The sequence below is a fragment of the Strix aluco genome, chromosome 4 (assembly GCF_031877795.1).
Source record: "Strix aluco isolate bStrAlu1 chromosome 4, bStrAlu1.hap1, whole genome shotgun sequence".
Lineage (NCBI taxonomy): Eukaryota > Metazoa > Chordata > Aves > Strigiformes > Strigidae > Strix > Strix aluco.
In genome coordinates, this window is record NC_133934.1 from 27,182,144 (window position 1) to 27,201,099 (window position 18,956).

An 18,956-nucleotide genomic window follows, 5' to 3' on the forward strand; every position below is an offset into this window, starting at 1 on the left:
CAATGAACTCCTGCCTCACACACATCTGATTATTAAAATTCTTCACCAAACATAATTTTTCTACTTTGTCTTCCTGGGAAATCAGGTTTTGGCCCTAATGTTGGTCCAAGTGAAAATGACTGCTCTGTCTGGTCCTTTTAGGCCAAATTTCCTAGTGTTATTACCTAGTGTGCTTCTGCAACACTACAAAGCCAAAAAGAAAAAACACCAGTGGAGCTATGAAATCCTTACTGGATCCTGATGTTAGGAGAAAAATCAGTCAGGCAACATCTTCCCTTTATGGTATAATCTCCTTTTCTCTTTAAAATAAATATCTCTGCCTCCAGGTGCTGGGAGGCTGGTCCACAGCCAGGAACAAGCATTGCAAAGCAGTTGACTGAGTTCATTGGTATCTGTGGCCAGTTTTTAGCTATTTGCAACACTGCGTTTAGGTGCTTTCCTTCTCTCACAGGACCTGGCTCGGTGGAAGAGTCGTCGAAGGAGCGCTTCACAGGATTTAATAAAAAAAGAAGCTGAGAGAAAGAAAATGGAAAGGTTATTGTCTGGAGATGGAACAAATGAGCGCAGAAAAAGCATCAAAACCTACAGAGAAATTGTAGAAGAGAAGTACGTTGTTTTACTGAAGTGCAGTGGCATGTCTGAAAATGTTGCATGCTCCATAGGTGACAGGTAACTGTGGGCAGCTATGCCTGCAGGCCTGGGTTGAGGGAGAAGGAAGAACGTTGATGGAGCGGGGGGAATAGGAGTGATTTCCAGCATTAATTTTGATGCCATGGTCTCTCTTGTGTTGTCTCCCTTGCCAGAGAGAGAAGAGAGCGAGAGCTTCATGAGGCGTACAAGAATGCAAAGTCACAGGAGGAGGCTGAGAGCATCCTCCAGCAGTACATCGAAAGATTCACTATCAGTGAAGCTGTCCTTGAGCGTTTGCAGATGCCAAAAATTCTGGAAAGAAGCCATTCAGTGGAGCCAAATTCCCCACTGAAAGACCCAAATCCTCTGAGATACTTAAGGCAACAGTCACTGCCTGCTCCAAAATTCACTGCCACCATTGAAGCAACCATTGTTCCCACCACAGAACTAGAGCCCAGCAGTTCGACAGGCCGCACATCTCCTGGCAAAAGCATTGTCTCCAAGGCTGTGCCTATGCTGACACCCAAGCCTTACTCACAACCCAAAAATACGCAGGAAGTTTTAAAGAACTTCAAGGTAGGATATGTTGCACTCGCCAACGTCAATCAGGAGGCAAAGAGGTCTTGCCTAAATCATCTGGACATATAAATGTTTCATGCAATTACGCAGGAAATGGTTGCAGCATTCTGATGTTACAAAACTCAGCTTCATGCTCTGTGCTGCTCAGTCTAGTGGTCTCTTCTTGGTTACCAACCTTCTTAGAAACTTGACCTGTTCAGACTGGAATATTTGTACTGGTCATTTTTCCTCAGGATAAATTTGTTTGGGGAAAGACAGGGAAAGGGGCGGGGGGGGTGTCTAAGAAAAAAGCAAGGTGTTTTCTGAGAAAGAGGTTGGGAAAGAGTATGTTGTCATGGTTTTTTGTTTTTAAACAAAAGGGAAGGGGAAGGGACTGTGGAGACCCTGCTTTTAGAGCAAGGCCTGAACTGGCTTTTGTGTCAGGGGTCTGATTTTTGCCATACCCAAACAAGTGTGTCCTATTCAGCCCAGTCATAAGCCTTTGAAACACTGCAGTGTGCATGTATTCAGTGTGGAGGGTCCCTACTCCTTCAGAGTCAAGAGCCAGCTTGCCTCTGTCCTAAACATGCTTCTCACCAGGAATGAATGGGGAAAGCTGCTTCACTGGTGTAAAGAGGGGATATAGGTTGTCCATGCATGTTTAGGGGGAATGATTGGTACTGGGATAGCAGTGTAACTGGGGCTTGCTGGTGAGACAGGGGGAGTGAATGCACAGGGTTGCAAGAACTATGCAAAGAGTATGGCAATAAAAGAAGTAAGAGAGTAGGGATGCCTGGAATAAGGAGCCAGCCATGAGATTTGTGGGGGAAGGGGGTAGGAGGAGAAACTGAAACTGGATATGAAACCTGAGGAGTATATCTTTGGACTGGGTGGGTGTGGAGAATAGGAGTGAAATACTGAACCAATGATGGAGAAAGCAACAAACTGGGATGTGTTCTTTGTCCAGAATAAGTCAAGTTTGAAGAAACCTGCTTCTCACAGTGCCTGTACCAAACCTGGAGCTTCCCCAAGTCTCATTGTAGCCTTGTCATAAGCAGTGCGAAGCCTACTGGCATGGGTACCCCCAGCCTGCAGAACTCAGGTCCCCTTGCATCGGCCATTGCTGTCTGATACTTTGCTAGTGACACGCAGGGGTCCCTGCAGGCCTGCTGATGTCCCAGTAGCATTGCTGCCATGTATATCCAGATTGTTTACTTTGTAAAATATAAGTCTGTTTTGTACAGGTAGTGAAAAAGCATGATGTGATGTCTAATTTCTTGAAGTCTGTCCCAGCTCTTGTAGAAACCTCCCCACCTAGTTGAAATGTGAAACTGGTAATTCCTATTTCTCCTATACCTCAGTTGGTATTCCCCTAGAGTTTACATTTTAGACATCAGGGAACCATGGATCTTCATTTTTTTTCTGATCTATGCCACTTCTCAGAGGACCAAGATAGAAGTGTGTATCACCTTCACGTTAATGCTTATATAGTTCACATATATGGGGAGAAGCTAACTCACAGATGCTTCTACCCCCCACCAACCACCACTAAAAGTCTGTCTAGATCTTGTTGGCTTGATGTGGAAGAATGTGATTTATCTCATTAGGAATTGTTCCCTAACACATTAGCACTGTAGCATTATTTTCCCTTGAAACACCAGTCTGTCAATGATTCTCAGCTCTGGTGACAACGTGTCGACTTGCTCCAGATCAGAAGGAAAGGAGTATGTTTGTTTAACTCCGCAGCCAGGGCATCTGTCCTGATCATTCAAACATTTGGTTTTCCTCCTTAATATAAATAGAGAAATGTCTTAGTCTAAACAGAGACACTAAAATGGATAGTGCAGCCTGCCAGTGTTTTCCTGGCTTTTTTATTTCTGAGATCTTTCATGACCTGCCTCTCTAGTAGATAATCCAGCACACACTCCCAGAAGACTTGGGGCTCAGTTTGCTCAGTTTTGCTCTTACTTTGCTGTAAGAGAAGCCGGCAACAGAGAAGACAACCCTGGCTAAACAGGGAGCTTTGGCTGCAGCTCCGGGAGAAAAGGAGAGTTTACAGCCTTTGTAAGAAGGGGCTAGCCACTCACAGTGATTACAAAGGTGCTGTGAGGCTATGCAGGGTGGAAATCAGGAGGTCTAAAGCCCAGCCAGAAATTAATCTGGCTTCAGCAATCAAGGACAACAAGAAATGTTTCTATAAGTATGTCAGTAGCAAAAGAAAGACCAGGGAGAGTCTCCATCCCCTGCTAGACACAGGAAGAAACGTGGTAACAAGTGATGAGAAGGCTGAGGTACTTAATGCCTTCTTTGCCTCAGTCTTTAATAACAAGACTAGTTGTATTGAGGGAATCCAGCCTCCTCAGCCAGAAGACAGAGACTGGGAGAACGACCCCCCCGCATTCCGGGAGGAGGTAGTCAGTGACCTACTGCATCACATAGACACACACAAGTCTATAGGACCGGATGGGATACACCCAAGGGTGCTGAAGGAGCTGGCTGGGGTGCTCGCCAAGCCGCTTTCCATCATTTACCAGCAGTCCTGGCTGACCGGGGAGGTCCCAACAGATTGGAAATTGGCCAATGTGATGCCCATATATAAGAAGGGTCAGAAGGATGATCTGGGAAATTACAGGCCTGTCAGCTTGAGTTTGGTGCCCGGGAAGCTGATGGAGCAACTCATCCTGAGTACCATCACAAAACACATGCGGGACAACCAGATGATCAGCCCCAGTCAGCATGGGTTTATGAAAGGCAGGTCCTGCTTGACAAACCTGATCTCCTTCTACGACAGGGCGACCTGCTTATTGGATGAGGGAAAGGCTGTGGATGTTGTCTACCTTGACTTTAGTAAGGCCTTTGACACCGTTTCCCACAGCATTCTCCTGGCAAAACTGGCTGGTCAAGGCTTGGATGGGCACACACTGTGCTGGGTAAAAACTGGCTGGATGGCCGGACCCAAAGAGTTGTGGTGAATGGAGTTAAATCTGGTTGGTGGCCAGTAAAGAGTGGTGTCCCCCAGGGATCGGTTTTGGGGCCACTCCTGTTTAACATCTTTATTGATGACCTAGACGAGGGGATTGAGTGCACCCTCAGTAAGTTTGCAGATGACACCAACTTGGGTGGGAGTGTTGATCTGCTCGAGGGTAGGGAGGCTCTGCAGAGAGACCTGGACAGGCTGGAGCGATGGGCCAAGGCCAACTGTATGAAGTTCAATAAGGCCAAATGCTGGGTGCTGCACTTTGGCCACAACAACGCCCAGCAGTGCTCCAGGCTTGGGAAGGAGTGGCTGGAGAGCTGCCAGTCAGAGAGGGACCTGGGGGTGTTGATTGACAGCCGGCTGAACATGAGCCAGCAGTGTGCCCAGGTGGCCAAGAAGGCCAATGGCATCCTGTCCTGTATCAGAAATAGCGTGGCCAGCAGGGACAGGGAAGTGATCTTACCCCTGTACTCGGCACTGGTGAGGCCGCACCTCGATTACTGTGTTCAGTTTTGGGCCCCTCACTACAAAAAGGACATTGAATTACTCAAGCGTGTCCAGAGAAGGGCAACGAAGCTGGTGAAGGGTCTGGAGCACATGTCGTAGGAGGGGCGGCTGAGGGAACTGGAGTTGTTTAGTCTGGAGAAGAGGAGGCTGAGGGGAGACCTCATCGCTCCCTACAACTACCTGAAAGGAGGTTGCAGAGAGGTGGAGATGAGTCACTTTAACGAAGTAACAAGCGATAGGACAAGAGGCAATGGCCTCAAGTTGCGCCAGGGAAGGTTTAGACTGGATATTAGGAAGCATTTCTTTACAGAACGGGTTGTTAGGTGTTGGAATGCACTACCCAGGGAGGTGGTGGAGTCCCCATCCCTGGAGGTGTTTAAGAGTCGGGTTGACGTAACGCTTAGGGATCTGGTGTAGTTGGGAACTGTCAGTGCTAGGTTAATGGTTGGACTAGATGATCTTCAAGGTCTTTTCCAACCTAGATGATTCTGTGATTCTGTGTCTGCTTACACTTGTGTTTGGAAATAAACCCTAAGAGTGGTAGTGTTGAGTGGATGATAGCCGTGAGGAAAGGGAGGAAACCTTTTCATCTGAAAAGCAGTCAGAAGGGGTGAAACTGCTTGCAGAGCCGGGCTGTTTCTCCTCTGCCTGAGAGCTAACTCTTTTCACCTCCCTGCACATCTGTCAGAGCTGAGGATGCCCAGTGCCTTGGAGACAGCCCCTTAGTTAATCACCCTCAGATAGAGAACAGACCTCTGGATGCACGTATACAAGAAGTCAACAGGAAGAGTTTGCCCTCAGCTTAGCACTGATGGCATATACTAACTTGGAGTACCACTCTTGAGGTATCCAAGCTGTTTACTCAAGAAGTAAAGTACTGAAGATAAGTAAATGGTGAAATAAGAAGTGGGGCAGGGAAGATGTGATGGAAAGAACTTGTTTTCTTAAACTGTGTTTCAGTTCTATAAAGCAGTTTTGACACTTGTTGCGTCAGTTCTCAGTAACAGTGAAATAAGAGAAAAGTTCTCATGGAACGGCTTACCTCTGAGCTTGTTTTTACATGTGTTTTTTGTGTATGCAGTATCTGTGGAGAAATCTGAAATGACTAATCACCATATATAACCCAGACAGCTTCTCTAAGAAATCACTGATCTATGCCATTATTCCCCCAATGATTAGCAGAGAAGGTTCTGACCATATTTACTCCCTCACCTTTGCATTGTCTCCCATGATGACCGTTTTGCAAGGAAAGATCTCTGTGCACAGAGTAGCAAAGCCCTCCTTCAAATCTATTTAAACTCACCCCTGCTGACAAGCCTATAAACTTCTGTGCTATAGCAAAGCAGGAGCAGTATGGTGTTACTGATACCTGGTCCCCTCCTGGTCTCTCTCCAGCTGGGCCCTCTTATGGTGAATGTCTTGTGAGTTCTTTGTAGCAAGACCTTTTCCATATATACCATGGCCTCTACAAACAGCCCTCCAAATTGAAGGAAGTCTTTACATGACACCTCCATTCAGAACATAATTATGAAGTATTAAAGTCCCAAGAGGAAGCTGTGTCAGTGCAAAGGAAGAAGCTAGAGCTTAGTTTGTATTTTCTTCCTTGCTTAAGGGTTCCCACCAAGGAGCTAGCTTGACCCTGAGAACAGAGTAGTTAAACTGTTTCTGTGCTCTCCTTTTCATGGAGACTGCATAAAATCATCTTGTAGGAAAACAGCCATTTCTTTTATTGCCTCAAGGAGAAGGTAGAATGCCAAGTTTCATTTGTTGGTTCCTTGATTCCCTGTTATGAACAGTAAAGAAACAAGTGGATGAACTTTGCTGCTCCTGACCCTTCAAAGTTCACATGACTGCTTCAGAAAGCAGTTTACTAATACTGTGATGAGGTCGTCAGGGTCCATAGCAGTTCATCAGTGTAATTAGTCCTGGAGAACCTGCTTGCCTTTTGTATGAGACAATGCAAAACCCGTCAGTTTTGGTCTAAATTTAACATAATCTTTGTTGTTCTTTTAAAATCCATTGATCTGTGATGCACACAAAGGGTGTCTGTATGTGACTGGGAGAACGAAATGTGGGAAACCGGGGAATCCAGAAAAATTATTACCTTCTGTCTGTATTTTGTTTATGACTCCCCTGGAATAGGGTTTTCGTCTATCTTGGCCTGTTGAATGAAATGTGTGCTTGGCTCTGTCCTTCACTGATGGCACAGACTGTGTTGACAGTTGTTAATATCATGCTGAAGTCCTAATTTCCTAAATTCCTTTGAATGCTAATTGCCTCAGCATATTTATTTAACTGTATTCTGCAGGTAGATGGAAAAGTCAGCATGAATGGAGAAAATTTCAACGGCGTGGAAGAGAAGGATAAAGAGTGTACAACAGTAATATTTACTCCTTCACCGAGCAGATCTCTGAAATCTGATGGAGTAGCCAGAGGGGACAAGCCCCCGGTAGAGTTGAAGAAGGACCCCACAAGTGTTGAGCTCAGTTTACAGAGGCCTGCCACTCAGAGTGTGCACAAAGAGCCAACAGTAAGACCAACACGAACAAACCAGCCTTACTTTCTCTGCCAATTTTCTGTCTCATAACGTATTTAATCACTAACTAATGAAATCCGAGTGCTTATGTTTGCTTTATTTCAAGAGGGTGTGCCTGGACCAGGAAAAAAAAACCCAAATCCTTTGTAAATTAAAGGCTTCTTCCTTTGAGATGTGAGTAGAGAAATGGGAGGGGAAGATTCAAAAAACTTTTTGCAGCCAGTGTCTCTTTTTTTTTAGATGTCATGCAGCTGATAAGCATGCTTTAAATGTGCTGGGCCAGGGAGAAATCAACTCTGTGTCCCAGCTATTGTGCAGATTTATTCAGCGCTTCTCCTGATGTTAGCTGATTAGATCAGCAACATAATTGGACTGTGCAAGCCATTATAATTAATCTCAGTTTTCAATTTTCAAAGAAGAGGATGTGGATGTGCTGGCAGTTTTGAGCATTCAGCTTTCATTCTTCTCTCAGAAATATTAGAGAAGGGGATAAGCTATTGAAATGCTCAGGGGGGCCAGTGTGCTTCTTAACTGCCTTATCAAAGAAACAAATTAATTTTATCTTTTCATCTTTCTCTCCCCCTCTTCCCCAGAGAAAAAGGCAGGAATAAAACTAGAGCATATCACAGCAGGAATCTAGATGTTACAAAACTGTAATACTAAACTGTGATACTAAAAACAATACAAGAAATAAGGACCAGACTGCAAATAAAGCATGTTAAAGGGTTGCAAACAAGTGGCAGGAGAGGGAATTCTCACCGATTTTTTCAGTGTAACAACAAAGAGACTCAGAAATGTGGTGAGATTTGGAGTATGATAATTTTTTGCTTTCATCTCAGATTTCATCCAAGCATTGGCCAGATGGATAACAGGGAGCAGACAGGGATCTGTCCCAGGATATGATGGTTCATTCATGCCAAAGGGCTTGTGTCTTTTACTCCTCTGCTTCATGCCAGTCTCTGGCCACGGACAACTAAGCCATGGAGCCTGCAGCAAGCATGGGAGCTGGGATGTGTTGTGAGCATGGACTTGATCCTGTCAGAGGGAGCTGGTATAGAGTCAAAAGTGAATGGTTTGTAGGAAAGCAGTCAGGGATGGCAGAGCAGAGGCTGCTCCTGTCAGAATGAATTTGCTATAAGGGAAAAGCCAAGTAAGCATTGCATCTGATATGGGAGAGCTGGTAATGGGAATGTTTGGAGGATGGAGAAGAGCCTCAGCTTGCTATAGATAGAAGTACAATGGCTATCAGAAAAATAACTGAATGAAAGTGTTACTGTCTCCTTTTTTTAGGAATTCCAGACCAGTACAGTTGTGGAAAGAGTTGAGAGGAAGTTCAGCAACAGAAGCCAGTATTAGGGCTTCGGTGTGCTTGTACCTGTTTGATGCCCTCTCATCCTTCCCTTTCTACAGCTTTGAGGATGATGTGGCCAGCTGAACACAGGTTTTTCTGTGTCCGGTTTCTGCTTCCAGTGTCTTAGCCCTTGTGGTGATACTGACAAAAGAGGCAGAAGAGTCTGAATTCTCAGATTCCTTGTGACTCTGACATTTGTAGAATATCTCCTGGTTTGTAAGCTTGAGTGCATTTAATGATGAAACCTTGTAGAGGGAATAAGTGTGCACCCAAATGGTGCCATTGACAGAGTTTCTCTGCTCTAACTAAGGATTTTATATCCCTAGCTTCACAATTTCATCAATAATGTGACTGTGTAGTGCAAGTCATTATAATTACTCCTGGTGCTTCAGCTTCAAGCAAAGGTATGTGTGTGAAGCATATCAAGGGCAGAGCAAGGAGAGGAGACTGCTTTGAGGGGGATCTTACATGGAGAAACAAGTCAAATGCACTGAGCATGATGGGGGAGAGAGAAGGAGACCTGCCTGCAGTTGAAAGGGAATTTGCCAACCTAAGATAAGATTTACAGGTTCTGTCTTTCTAGAGATTTGCTTCTCTTTACCCACTGCTTTGTTTTAATATTTCAGGCCCCCATGCCTTAGAATAAGGCGTAGACAGTAAGTTAGCTATCAGGCATGCAGGAGTGCCCTGGTTCATGGATGGGAAGGGCTTAGATGCCAGATTACAGAGATGGGACCTGGTACTGACGCTTGGCTTCTCCATTGTGTGTGTTGGGATGCAGGCCAGCACTCCTAATAGGCAGCTCAATATGGTCTGAGGCCTTACCTGCAAGAATCAGACAGCTACGCTGGACTGGCTTTGCTCAGCCTTCTCCTTATACCTATTTTACTTCAGTTTCTGGACAACTGACACAACAATGTCAGCCTGTATCTGCAGAGTCTGAAACACGGAACTCGTCTCTGAAGGTCTAACCTCTCCTAGGAAGGTTGGGAATCCAGATGAGCAAAGAAAAGAGCCTCCTGGGCTTGTCCCGCTCCTCATAAAACAGGACCTGTTGCTAGGCAGGATGCTGAATTACCCTGTAGCTGTCACTGTGAGCCCTCCAGAGGGGAGGAAGGGTTTTGCTTTTTGCCTGAGCAGGATGGGGCTGCCAAGCTACACATTCTTGGAAGTAAGAAAGCCTTCTGAAGCCGTTGCTATATCACCTCTAACAAGGAGAAACCAGGGCTATAGTTTTTGCCTGATGCTTAACCCTACTGAATTTTTAGGAGAGGAGAACAAGACAACAGAAACAGGGAGAGAAAAGCAGCTGATGAAGCAGCAGACCTGTTTGGAGTGGAAGAAACAACTACATTTCTTTCGCCTTGAGAAAACTTTTACAAACTGAGCATGTTTTCAAAGCCTTTTCTAAACTTGCTTTCTCTGCCTTTATTTGTATATTTTCCTGTATTGATATAGTTCTTGTTAGCTATGTCCTTCCCAGGCTTTGATTAACATTCACAGGCACTAGTTCCTCTGCCTGTTAAGAGATGCTGTTTCTAGTGGGTTTTTTTCCCTCTAGTTGTTCTGATATTTGTTTTGGTTTTGTATTTTATTCATTCATTTTCTGCCCTGAGTCTCTTTTGTGAAGTATATATTCCTTTTCATATATACGTTACTTTTGGCTCTCCTGTCTTCCCCTTTCGATTCTCTTTCTGTTCTTTGCATACCCCTTCCTCCTCCTCCTCCATCCCTCTTAGGGCTGCTGCCCTGCTGTTTCAGTTCAGTTGTCAAATGGACTAGTCCTGTCTTCTCTCCACCTGGCAGGCTTCCCTTTGAAGCTCTGTAGCCCTGCTCTAAATCTGTCCGGCTGGCTTCAGGCATTGTCTGCAATACAGGAAGATGCTGTGCAGCTGTACTTCAACAGCTCTTTTGGCCCGAAGTTTGGAAAATGGTTTAGTCAAGTTCCACCACTTGAAACACTAATATGAGGGTTTTGGGGAGCTAGAGAAGTGCAGGGATCATTTCGTATGGGTGAGCCCTCAGCATCAGTTATGTATATGTGAATCAAATAATGACTGGCTATCAGAGACTGATTGGGAAACATATGTAACTCCTGCCTAAACCTACTGTGAAATGAGATGCAAAAAGCTGCAGCAGGTGGGAAAGACAGTAAAGAAAAATGTCAGCAAGAAACTATACTTGTGTCTGTAGCGTATAGGTAGAGTACTTAGACTGGGCGGGGGGATTTTACAAGAGACTTACCTTTACTCAAAGCAGCTTATGAAATTTTACCTATGATTTAACGCTAGAAAGGATAAATTTGTCCTGTAAGCTGGCTGAAAATATCCCACTGGTGTTTGTGGAGCGATGTGCTGCTAAGAGGGTTGGTAGGTAAAGCACACCGCTCTTATTGCAGCTGGAAAAACTGGGGCAAAGGCCCAAAGACTGACTGATCAGTCAGTGGCAATGCCAGCAATAACACAAGAATCATCTCCTCACCCTACCTGTCAGCCATTAGATCTTGTTTCCATTATACAGAACAGCAATGCACATTAAAAATGCTGAGAAGTTGTATTCTCTAGCTCTTTGAATCAGAAGTTGGCAAAGTAAATGTTTTGTTTTAAAACTGTATTTGTGCAGATTTTAGTGTAGGGAGATTAATTTGTCAATGAGTAACATCACTATGTTTTAACCAATCTTTGTATGAGTGTTTAGAAATTACTGGCTTGTTATAGCTCTAATTATAGCTTTACTCTGATCAACCAAAAAGAAATAAATATAGACAGCATCTTTAAAAAGATCAGGGTGAGGTGGTGATGGTGGGGAGAGATTTTGGCTTTCTTTTAATTTTTTGCTAGCTAGCTTAAACTTGCCCATTTCTACTCACTGCATGCTTGGTACAAAATAAACTTTTTTTATACATCCAAGTAACACTCTCCTTCATCTTCAAAAATCCACTGCTTGAACTGAGATTAAAGTATAAGCTTTCTTGTGGTTGGGATTTGTTTGCCAAGCAACAGGAAAGCAGGGTTGAAATCCTGATTTGTACATATCTGGTAGGACAAGTATTTGTTCTTTGATTCATTACAAGAAACACTTGTAGAGTAAGTATGTCTGTTCCAGACTGACAGCTTTGCCTTGAACCACACATGGGAGGATGTGTGGAGAGCTGCACTACCTGAAGGGAGAAAAGTTTAGGGTGGGAAGTGAGAGCAACAAAGCTTCAAAGCAGCTAGAAGGGAACTCTGCTCAGGATTTGCTTACGAATCTAGCATCCATGTCTCCCATCCTCCAGACACACATGCACTTTTCAGTGTCTATAAGTGGCAGGAGCTTCTTTTACATCCCAGTTGAGCAGTAATAACTAGAAAAATGACTAGCAAGAATACTCAACACTATTTCTTGCAACACTTTCAAGGCTTCTCTGTCAATTACTGATCCACCCTGATCTTTAGTTGTAATAGCTGGCCTGAGTATAGCATTATATAGCTGCCAGATGAGGCAGATGACTTAATGTGTCAGAGCAGTGTTCTGGCTGTAGTACTATACTGGCATAGCATGCAAGGCACTTCTCTATGGCAGCCCAGGGTCATGCCACCACTACCACTCACAACAACAGAAAATACTGGCTTTGATGAGGAAATCATCATACAAAACTTTTAAAGGCAATGATACGTGTACAGTTTCAATCATAGAAGTTTGAAAGATGTGTTAAGCAATTTCTATATGTGGCTGTTGATACTGCAGCCAATTTCATTCCTGAGTGATTTTACAGAATTCAAACTGTAGTTCTAACCCGTTTCTTCACAATATCTCTGCATTGTCACTGGTTCCAGACAAGTTTGTTTTGTCATGTTTTCATAAAAAGTACAGTAACATTATTTCACTTGATTTTGTGTACAAGTAGTGTTAACTGACCTACATTTTGATTTAATTTACAAGAAGGGTTAATAAAGTTCTACTGTAACTTCCTTTGGAGTTTGAATTCTTGTAGTAGTTGTGATGTTCAGTGTTTTAGTTAGTCCTAGTTAGTCCTAGTTATTGTATTTTTAGGGTTTTGTAAGTATGTAAGGTTCTGCCACAGCAAAAGGTAATGTGGCTATTTCTGGCCTGTATGGCCTTAATTAAAGAAATACTTGGACTGATATCATAGTTTATGGGTTAAAAATCCTGTCTGCCACAAATTGAACTAACTTCTTTTCATGCCTAATATGTGTTTGATAACACTGTATAGTCAGCTGTGCTTGTGTCTTTGTTAAATGGATACCTTGGTTAGCAGAACTGAGGTGTTGCTTTGTCCGCTATTACTGTTGTGCTCATAACTGCAAATGCAATCACAATATTTAACTTTCCATTATGGACTAAGGCTTCTAAATCCTAAATGGGAAGGTTGACTTTAACTCCTGGGTAGCTTGATACATAGGGTAATACAAACATCAATCCAAGTAGACAGCATTCTTCAGTTTTCAGGAGTTAACGAGACAGTCTTCACATCAGCCTGGATCTGCGGGCAGAAATAACCACAGCCCCTGCGCAGCAAGGTTTTTCCTACTTCTCTTGAAGGTTTCAATTCCTGTGGACCAGCAGGTGTTTTGCGACCTTCTCTCGTAGGCACCTGCAGCAGACCAGGTGTGACTCTGTGGGCCTGCAGAATGATGCCTCTGCCCACACAGGTGCGTGTGGCTGCAGCAGGGTGGTGCCAAGAGGCTGCGTGGGTCCTTCATCCCAAAGCATGAGAGGTCCTCTGAAACACCTCAGAAACGTCACTCACCAAGTTGTTCAGTTTTTCAGTGTCCGTGTCAAAATACGATCCTCTTGGGTACAATGAAATGCTTGTATGCCTTTTTTCATGTTCAGTGATAACACCATCATCTGATTACAAAATGTTTATGAAATGTGAACGATGATAGTCTGTGGTAGAAAAGACATTGTATCGGCTGTATCAGTACAAAAATTTTCTTAAATGTATCATATACCTGTGGATATTGGTATTATAAATAGAATTAGATATACTGGGAATGAGAGTTCCCCAGTGAAGTTGACTTAATTTTTTTTATAAATTACTGACTACTCAGTTTTCTATTTTTAGCTGTATGTCACTAGCATTTAATTGCTCAGCACAGGGAGGATGAAGAGTCAAGTCTCGTGAGCAGGAGCAGAACTTCTGCAGCATGTTGTTGCAAAATTGAGTTTTCCTGCAGCAAGTAGTAGCACTTTCGGGGGTTTTTTTAATCCTCCTTGAAAGAATTTCTATAAATAACATCCGTGTCTATACCTGATTCAACCTCCTTGATATAGGTTATGTGTAGACTTAGCTGTCGCACTTGTGCAGGGTAGCTACATGACACAGCGCCATGTTTAGGTTCCTGAGGTAACTCTAGACCCAGAGGTGGTAAAAGTGCATCATGTCTGTGCATTCACTGAGCTTTTTAAGCTGAGAAGCCAATGTGGCTGTGCTCTTTCCCCAGCTCCAGCTGCCATCAACACTTGACTTCACTGGGTATATGTAACACTGCTTAACACTTTTTGTATCAGCCCTGGTTTATCATTGTTTATAGTTTTAAAACCTCTGAGGTTGAAATTAAAGCTGAATTTCTTTTCTGTTTTAAATTTTTCAGTTTGGACAGTTGCTTTTTGAGAGTGGAGGGTGACTACCATTGCTTTACCAAAAATAATAATATAAACATTAATAATTAAAACTTACAACAATATCTTTGGAAGGGCTTACACTTTGGAGCAGTGGATAGAGTTGTTGGATAGGTACCTCTTACTTTTCCAGTTAAAATTTACCTTGTTTAGGGCAAATCCTGAGCTCTTGAAAATAGCCATTTGTTTAGGTTTAACAGAGGTTTGTACGTTGTAGAATGACAGAAAAATTCAGGCTGTAGGTCTCTAGCTGAGTCTTCTGCCCAAAGAAGGATCAGACATGAGATCAGACTGGGTTGCTAAGGGCTTGGTCATTTGAGTGTTGAAAACCTCAAGGACAGAGATGACATAATGTGTCTGGGCAGCCTGTTACACTGCCTGGCTGTCCTCATGGAGAAAAGAAATACTTATTTCTTCATTGAGCAAGGTTGGGAAGGGTTTCCAGTAGCTTCTCTCCTGGCTGCTGTCACATCAAAAGCCAGAACTGAAGCTGAAGGAGACATTTTCTAGTTGCAGTGTTCTGCTGCTGTGGCTTTCGGTGAGAAAGCTCTCACTGAAACACAGGCTGACATCAGGATGCACTGGGAAAGGGAGAGGAGGGTTGTATGGAAGAAAAGAGCAATAGAATGGCAAGGGGGCAAATCTCTGGGGCACAGGACTTGCAGTCTTTGGGACATTTTTCTGGGGCCTGTTTTGTAGCCTGTGCCTCATCTCCAGTGACCATGTCTCCTTGGAACGTGTGACACATGGAGGGGGAGATCAGTGCCTTGTTCTTGGTATAGGCACAGTCACAGGTGGACATGGTGGAGAGGAGGTCCATAAACTTTCCATGCTGCCTTTTTGGAGAGTGTATTTCACCCTCTGCCTAGTCCAGTTTGAGAACCACTTTTAGGCAGGAGGGGGATGTGTCCTAAGAAGAGCAATGAAGGGTCTAGAGCACAAGTCCTGTAAGGAGCAGCTGAGGAAACTGGGGTTGCTTAGCCTGAAGAAAAGGAGGCTTAGGGGACACCTTATCACTCTACAACTACCTGAAAGGAGGTTGTAGCGAGGTGGGTGCTGGTCTCTTTTCCCAAGTAGCAAGTGATACGATGAGAGGAAACAGCCTCGAGTTGTGGCAGGGGAGGTTTAGATTGGGTATTAGGAAAAATTTCAAAAATTTCTTCACTGGAAGGGTTGTCAAGCATTGGAACAGGCTCCAGAGGGAAGTTGTGGATTCACCATCCCTGGAGGTATTTAAAAGACATGTAGACGTGGTGCTTAGGGACATGGTTTAGTGGTGGACTTGGCAGTGTTAGGTTTACATTTGAACTTGATGATCGTAAGGGTCTTTTCCAGCCTAAATGATTCTATGATTCTATGTGTCCATGTGCCTTGCCTGGGGCAGAGGGTGGGTGAATGGAGGTGAGGATGCAGTGGAAAGCGCCAGGCAGTGGGGAGGACGGCAGGCAGCCAGCCCCAGCAGGGACCAGAGCAGACGCACTGCCACTTCCAGAGACTTGTGGCTGTGATCTGGCGCCTGTTCTGCTGCGAGTGGCGGCACAGCCCTTGGCAGCCATGAAATTCTTCTGTTGTTCCCAGCACTGCTCGCTGCCCGCTGGGCTTGCCCGGGTTGCTGTGCCTGGCCATGACCCCACACCGGTCTGCACCATTTCCTTGCAGGGCCTCTTCCCAGACACATTCCCTGCCCCCCTCTGGAGCATGCCTCCCTCCCGAGAGGAGAGACAGGGATTCCCAAACAATGCTGACAGCAAAGCTCTCTGGAGCCAAAGTGTGTCCACAGGCATTGGTGTCCTGTTGACACTGCCAGCAGACATCCCCAATGACTGAGCTGTGAGAGCCCAGGTCTGCTCTACATGGGGCACAGACAGATGAGGGGCCATAGGCTCGTGTGGGTCTGTGGGGATGGGAAACAGGATCCATGCAGAAGGTGGGGAGTTCTGAATTCTGCCCCCAGAAAAGAGGAAATTTCATCAGGTTTCCTCCTTTGCAGCTGTTAATAAGATGGAGGAGTGAGAGGAGGACAGGAAAGTGAGTCTGCAATAGACTATTTCTGAAATATGTTACTTTTTATTTCTAAAAGTAGTCTGCTTTTTTTATTTTCCTCTGTTGAATGTGCCATTTTCTAGATTTTTCATGCATTTAGAAGCACTGTGCAGCGGCTGATCGGTTTGCTGGAGATTTTTCTTGATTTGTCTATTGGGAAATCAGATGTATGTTGAAAGCTGCTAAATAGGTCAGCTGAAGTGCTACCCTTGTTTTGACAGTGTGGTTTTAGCTCTGCAACAGCCTTGTCTTGGGTCAGGAAGCTGGCTTTTCAAAAGTATTTGGATTATTGGCTTGATATGGTCTCACCATATTTTTTCAGTTCTCTCTTAATTGTGTTTCAAGTATTTCATTACCTTTAATACTGACTCTGGCTTTTTCCTACAGATAACAGATTGTTTAGACAACCGTGAAATAAAGGAAGTATTTAATTACTTTGCCACTTTTCAAACCCTAGTATGTGCTATGTATTCACTAATGCATACGTTTTTGTGTTATTCTGGAAGGGGAAACTAGGGGTGAAATGTATGCTTATCTCCAGCTAACACAATCCAAGATATCCTACAATTTTAAAAGCTTGTAGGAGCTATTCCAAATGAACTGCATGATGGTTGCTGATGAACAGTTTGAAAAGGAGATTAAAGCCCAGTGATTCAATACCCGAGCGGCACATACTGCTCCAAAATGTACTCTCTAGCTCCCTGCTGAGCTCTAAACCAGGCTGGTTCAAACACATTACAAAGAAGCAGCAAGTACTGCCTTGAGGAATTAACACATACTTTTATTTCCACTGTACTCACTGTGTTTCTACTGTATTATTCTCTGCAGGTCTTCCCAGCGGAAGCAGATAGAGCGACCAGCCAGCAGCAGGTCGAGGCCAGCCCTGGAAGTGCAGGACCTGTGAGCCCAGCGTGCCCATCCCCAGGTGGGTTCTTGCTGCTGCCCTCGCACCTGACCTTGCCCACCCCCGGGGCTGGGGTTTAGGCCCACCCTGCAGCACCATAAGTTCCGTAAGTGCATTTGCAGCACCAAGAGGGTTTATTAAAAAATTCAGAAGATGTCAGAAACCTCGACATAAAGAAATTTTTTACAGTAAGAACAATCATTCACTGCAACAACATCCCAAGGGACGTGGTAGAGTCCCCATGGCTGGAGGTTTTCAAGGTGCAACTGAACAGGGTGCTAGACAATCTCCTCTAGGCTCCCTTTCCAAGGAAGGGTGGGACCAGATGATCTTTTGAGATCCCTTCCAACCTGAGCTGTTCTGTCATTCTGTGGTTGAAATGACACACCTGACTACATTGCTCAGGATGCAAGTTGTCTGCTTTGCCATTTGTGTGAGTGAAAAGCTGGTGCCACACCGTGCTGTAACCAGAAAGCAATCAGGGCAGAAACTATCAGTTAGTAACAGCTGCTTTTAACAGTTTTTTTCCCCCCAAGACATTAAGAAATGGGGAAGGAGAATAAGAAGGGGCACTTCAGTCCTTGTAGGGGCTTTAAATGGACGGTATTTTGCACACTCCAGATTTTCTGCTGTAAAGCCTTTATGCATGATTCCTATTCTGGGAAAAGGAATTTGCTGGTAAAATTTGAAGCTGTTTTCCTCAAAAGGGTGTTTCTGAAACATTACCTTTGAGTAGGCATTTTATCTACTGCCTGTTATCGTGCTAACTTCAGGGTCCTTTTTTGTTGTTCATTTTTAAAAATGTGCCTATGAAAGTTCAGCTTTGTATGGGTAAGTAAAAAGTACTATTTGAAGTAAGTATTTAAATGAGATCTCTGGCTGTAATTGGCATGTAAGCATAATGCTTCTATTTGTTGAGGATAAATGTGACTTAAACAATTGAGCTTTGCCCTCAAAGTGGGTACCAATCCCACAAGGTTAGGACTATATCCAAACTTTTCTTGATGTGCTGCAAGACTCTGAAGCACGTGGGCTGTTAGCAAGGGCTCATTAGTTGACATAATTACTTTGGCTCATAGATGCCAATGCACAGAGGTTAACAATCTTGAATTGCACCTGGCAGGTAACGTAGAAGCTGCAGTCTTTTGGTGAACCGAGCAAGTTTTCCTCTCAAGAGTCAGCAGTGATGAGCTGGTGATATTTGTCTACAAATCACAAAACCACCTTGTGTCAGGCTCCACACCTGTGAGAAATGCTAAACATTAAGTATTGATAGCAAAGTTTAATATTGACTGGCAAGGAAAACTGAGATAGCATTGTAAAAATTGAAACAGTAAAGAAACATGAGTTTTCATGATGTCTGCTTTGGAGGGATAGATGTGGTCCAAACTGTGTGACCTTCTTGTGGAATAAGCAACCTCCTCTGCTGTTCAGTACAAGCCAGCTACTTCCGTGCTGTGACCCGTATGCCACTAATGGTGTGGGAACTGCTCCAAAGTGGTGTGCATCTGCCTGGCAGCAGGAGCAGCTCTTGTCTCTGCTTGTGTGCAGGTTCTTAGTGGAGCTTTGGAGTGCATTTCCTTCTTAGCTCACTCTCCTAGCCTGTCAAAGATGTACATTCAGAAGCTGCCCCTGCTGCCGTGGTTGAAGAGGGGACAGGATCTGAAGCTGAGATTCTGCTTTAGGAGGTTAGAGAGATGTCTGGGTGATTATACACTGCCTGGGATGCTGGCAACTGCTCTGCTTCCAATGGTGGTACCAGCTGACAGTAGTTTAGCTGTCATTGTCTTCAGCTGTAGACCCATGCATTCCTGGTCCCTTC

General features: G+C 44.3%; 1 protein-coding gene across 8 annotated transcripts in view; it reads left to right on the forward strand.

Annotated features, from left to right (window-relative positions):
- LIMCH1 (LIM and calponin homology domains 1) overlaps positions 1–18,956 on the forward strand; it is a 188,027-nt gene that overhangs the window by 146,624 nt on the left and 22,447 nt on the right. For all 8 annotated transcript variants that reach the window (XM_074822412.1, XM_074822413.1, XM_074822416.1 and 5 more), the window contains 4 exons: positions 452–606; positions 804–1,206; positions 6,981–7,202; positions 17,059–17,155. In XM_074822412.1, coding sequence (XP_074678513.1) covers positions 452–606; positions 804–1,206; positions 6,981–7,202; positions 17,059–17,155 — 877 coding nt within the window. The remainder of the gene's footprint in view (positions 1–451; positions 607–803; positions 1,207–6,980; positions 7,203–17,058; positions 17,156–18,956) is intronic.